General features: G+C 36.2%; 1 protein-coding gene across 1 annotated transcript; it reads left to right on the top strand.

The window, feature by feature from the left end:
- Positions 1-1,581: 1,581 nt before the first annotated feature.
- Positions 1,582-4,823, top strand: LOC103583901 (serine/threonine-protein kinase ATR-like; the record flags this gene model as incomplete). The annotated part of the gene is made up of 4 exons (XM_008565086.1): positions 1,582-1,673; positions 1,912-2,089; positions 3,929-4,108; positions 4,664-4,823. Coding segments are annotated over 4 exons (610 nt in total), but the record flags the coding sequence as incomplete, so codon positions are not given.
- Between the last annotated feature and the right edge of the window lie 430 nt (positions 4,824-5,253).

Genomic DNA, 5,253 nt, shown 5'->3' with positions numbered 1-5,253 from the left:
CCAGGGGGTGCATCTGGTCAAGGCCTTGTTCTTCATGGAAACTTTTTTTTTTTTTTTGATGGCTGGCCAGTACTGAGATCCAAACCCTTGACCTTGGTGGTGTAACCAGCCAGCCCACTGGAAACTCCTTACAGTGAAATTGGGTGCCCCATGATGAATGGGTCGAGCAAGAGAGCTAACCTCCTCACTTGCTCTTCTTTTAAATTCATCAGAACCACACCCAGGACCACCCATTAAACCATCACTGGATTGATCCATTGATGAGGGTACAGTCCTCACAATCTAATCACCTCTTAAAGGCCCCACCTTTCAATTACCATAATAAGATTTCCCATCCTCTTAACACTGTTACAATGGAGATTAAGCTTCCAATACATGAACTTTTGGTGGACATGTTTGACCCATAGCACTTGTGTCAGTAATCAATGAAGGGATGCTGTGTCATTGTGAAGCAAATGTTCACTGAGGGACATGTTTTCCTTGGGGAATATCTCTATTTGCATTTAAATAAATATTTCTCCAAAAATATTGATTATGATTGACCTACACACCATTCTTTATAATGTATTTATTTATGTGGGTAAGTTCTCACAGACAGATCATCATTGCCATTTGGTAATTTTCGGTATATGGCTTGATAAGACACATACCCTCTGGATAGCTAATTCTACTCAGGTTTTTATCTTGAAATTTTGATATGCTGGTATCCGATGTAAAGCTTGTAAAGTCATTCAAAGTTGGACTTTTGAAAATTTCATTTCTGTTGTTTTTCATTTAGTCTTGTTCTAAATTGTTTCTGGTGGTGTTCATATTTAGAAATTGAAGCATACTCAATATTTATGCTGCTATTTTTAGATTTTTTAAAAAGTGAAAATTGATTGTTTTATTTGTTATATTTTCATTATGTATTTTTACTGTAGAAAGAGCAAGGAGGACTTTTAAGGATATTGATCCCACTCTCTCTGAGTCTGTTACCCTTTTTATACTATGGATATACATGTGCTATATGCAGTGTCATTAGATAATTAAATGGAAAAATGTATCTAACTTAGTATCTAGCACATATCAGGTATTCAGATGGTATGGTTAATAAAGAAACATGAAGAAAGTCTTAACTGCTTCTAATGTCACCTAGGTAGAATGCTTAGAAAAGAAATTAGCCTATTTTGCACTGCTTTTGCAAACTCAAATTTTAAAGTAACTATTTAAAAATAGTTTAAGAATAGGTGTATTTTGGGGGAGCTAGTTTTGAATACTTTGTTATGCCATTGACTGTCATTTGTAACTTTCTTATGCTCTTGGTATTAAGTGTCCTATGGACCTCTCAACTGCCCCTGACTCTCACCACCAGCCCCTATATGTTTGTCTTAACTTTAATTCAAAACCCTAAGTTATTGGAATTGCTTACCTCTGAATTCATGTGTGTTAGAGATAACTACTTTGTATCTAAGTACAAAATATAATACGATACAAATACATTAAATAGAACAATAAATAAGTACAATAGAGTATCTAAACCAATGAAAAATCTCTAACACTTTAAATAAATTAAAGTTTAATTGATGTGGGTTTTTTCAATAGGTCTGAATGGACAGATGAATTAAACACATACAGAGTGGAAGCAGCTTGGAAATTGTCACAGTGGGATTTGGTGGAAAACTATTTGGCAGCAGGTAAAATTGCTTCTTAAAATATGAGCAGTTTTAATATGCCATAAATATTCCGACTTAAGTAGCTCAGCAACATTCATAATTAATTCATTAGCCTGTTTTATGATTGCCTTGTTTAGTTGTTCAAAGTAGAATGAAGCCATCTGTTCAATATTTCTGTTGGCCATTTTATCAAATGAAATAAAACTGGTTTCTGGACCCAGCTTACATGACATTTCTTGACTCTTCATTTGTTTTTCAGATGGAAAATCTACAACATGGAGTGTCAGACTGGGACAGCTGTTATTATCAGCCAAAAAGAAAGATATCACAGCTTTTTATGACACACTGAAACTAGTGAGAGCAGAACAAATTGTACCTCTTTCAGCTGCAAGCTTTGAAAGAGGCTCTTACCAACGAGGATATGAATATATTGTGAGGTATTAGGGGATTTCCATTGTTATATTTCTAGTCTATAAATGTCACCTGACAGGATTGGAAATTTTTTTTTTTTTGTCTTTTGTCTTTTGTCTTTTTCCGTGTCCGGCAATGGATCGCAACCCTCAGTGTTGCCCCCGTACCGGACCGGGGACTGGCAACGGGATCGCAACCCTCGGTGTTGCTCCCGCGCCTCGCTCAGCCAGTGAGCGGGAACCGGTCTGTATGTGGGATCTGAACCCTCGGGCGGGAGCGCCGTCGCGCTTCCCAAGCAGTGCACTATCCAGCGCGCCACCGGGCCGGCCCAGGATTGGAAATTTTTGATGAGTAAATAATTCTGATAGTATGATTGGTATCATGTGTAGCTACACAAAATGACTCTCATTCTTTTTACCTCACAATCACCCTATAGTTTTTAAAAAAATATTCTAACATACATCTTTCAATTGGAAAGGTAATTATGAGACTAATAAAAACATAAGAAAAATATATTTGTTCTCTTATAGTATCATAGTTTACTTTCTATGTAACTAATGTAAATAATCTAGACATCTGTTGTACCTGGCGTATAGGTATTACATCACCAGAAAAGAATATTAAGAACATTAAAAGAATATTAAAGATGATGTGAGGAAAAAAATGATGGAAAGCATTTAGGTCTATTAATTCACCTGAGGAAAAATGACAAAATAAGTATTGTAATTGAACTATAATATATTTAAAAGATAATTATCTTTTAAAAAATTAAGCAGTTTTTTGGGCCGGCCTGGTGGCGCACTGCTGCAGTGCTCCGCTTGGGAGCGTGGTGGCGCTCCCGCCGAGGGTTCGGATCCCACATGCAAACCGGTTCCGCTCACTGGCTGAGCGAGGTGCGGGCGCAGCGCCGAGGGTTGTGATCCCGTTGCCGGTCCGGTGCGGGCGCGACACTGAGGGTTGCGATCCGTTGCCGGACACGAAAAAAGACAAAAAAGGAAAAAAAAAAAAATTAAGCAGCTTTTTTTACGTTAGAGGAATTCACTGTATTTTTATATAAGCCCCTTTGGGAACGTCTTAATGAAATCAGAGATTGGACCACTGAGTTTAATTCTATTTTGTAGCTACTCAACTATATCCTTGTGCCTTGAACGCTGAGTTATAGAAACTGATTGTTATACAAGGAGGGGAAAGCTAGTGTGAATGTATTATGGTTTCTGTCATTCTTAGAAAAAAAAAAATTAAAACTGCATTCATTTCACAATTTTTACTAGCATCAACTATGCTAGGCCCTCTGATAGTAGCATCAGCAATATATGCAAATATTTCATGTTTGTTTATAATGGATCCATATTTTTTTTTTTTAAATTATTTAACTAATTTTTATTCATTTATTTATTTTTTGACAGCTGGCCAATACAGGTGTACAACCCCTTCTCCTTGGTGTTATCAGCACCACTGTCTAATCGAGTCAACTAACCAGCCAGCCTAAAATTAATTTATTTTTGAATTGACACATATTGATTGTACACATGGATCCATATTTTCTTAAATCTTTATATAGATGGCAAAGTTTGATTTTCGTGGATTTGAATTTAGTTTTATATACCCTTCTTTCATTTATTTCATAGGAATTTGGGGATCACAACAAAGTACTAAATGTTTAAACCAGCATAAATTGGTGTTTACCTCCAATTTGAAAAGATATACATGCTACTGTTTATGTATCAAGAATGTATATTAAAGTTCTACCAAAGAAAACTGCACATTTTAGATTCTTCATGGCTGATTTAAAGTACATGCTTTATATATGAGATGAATTAGCCAGGATGGGATAACATTTTAACAGAGGCTGTATCTATTTTCAGATTGCATATGTTGTGTGAATTGGAACATAGCATCAAACCACTTTTTCACCAGTCTCTAGGTGACAGTTCTCATGAAGATTCTCTAAACTGGGTAGCTCGACTAGAAATGACCCAGAATTCCTACAGAGCCAAGGAGCCCATCCTGGCTCTCCGGAGGGCTTTGTTAAGCCTCAACAAAAGGTTTTTTCATACTACTTTTCTTTTTATGTCAGTTATCTTAAGTTTAGTATTATATTTGGTTATATTTGGGAGTGTTTGTATTTCTTAATTTTCTGTCTGAATCTATATTTTTCTGTTTTCAATTGTCAGGACTATACTGTGTAGTTGAAATGAACTAAAACTTAAGAATCACTTTTATATGCCATTTATCTTTTTAAAAAATGTTAAAAACATATTAGGGGAGGTACTGATATAAGTCAAGAATAAAGTCTTCATAGACTTAGATAAAAATGGAGCACTATAGGAACATTAAAAGTAGGATTTTTAAACCAAATTAGTCATTGATTCCTTTGAAATGGTATATCAAGAAGGTTCTATGTTGGGAAGAAATATTTTAGTTAAGTTGCTGAGAGCTGGCCGATTAGCTCAGTTGGTTAGAGCGCAGCCTTGTAAAGTCATGGGTTTGGAACCACGTACCAGCCAGCCACAAAAAAAAAAGAAAGAAAAGAAAAGAAAAAGTTGTTAATTATGCTTACAAATACTCTTTTCTCCCTCTGTTTTGTTACTTTCCTTTAGGCCAGATTACAATGAAATGGTTGGAGAATGCTGGCTACAGAGTGCCAGAGTAGCTAGAAAGGCTGGTCACCACCAAACAGCCTACAATGCTCTCCTTAATGCAGGAGAATCACGACTTGCCGAACTGTATGTGGAAAGGGCAAAGTGGCTCTGGTCTAAGGTAATGGTCAAGGGAATGCCGTCAAATATATATATCCTGTTGGAGATCATGTACTTCCAGCAAAGGCCCAACTGAGAGAAAATACACCAAATTCAGAACCTTCTTTTTCTATAACTTTCTTCATTAGTTATCTACCATAGCCTGGAAGAAGCTGTTCCTACAATCCCGCAGTCCCCAAATACCTTCCCACTTTTCATCTGTTCTACATTTTTTTTTTTTAGGAAATTTACCAACTTTTACTTTGTTTTCACTCTCTGTGTGTATACATGGTATATGTAGTAGGCACTCAGTATTTGTTAAGTGAAAATAGCACTGTCCCTTACTTACACATTTGGTAGATAATTGTTTCTGTGTGTACTTGCCGGTATTACTGTCAAGATTCCATTCTAATCTAGTCTGTTAGGAAGGGCCTAGCATCAGAACAGAAGTT

The sequence above is a fragment of the Galeopterus variegatus genome, unplaced genomic scaffold, assembly GCF_000696425.1.
Source record: "Galeopterus variegatus unplaced genomic scaffold, G_variegatus-3.0.2 Scaffold30166, whole genome shotgun sequence".
Taxonomy (NCBI): Eukaryota; Metazoa; Chordata; class Mammalia; order Dermoptera; family Cynocephalidae; genus Galeopterus; species Galeopterus variegatus.
The sequence above is the reverse complement of the archived record's forward strand: the minus strand, read 5'-3'. Positions and strand labels throughout refer to the sequence as shown.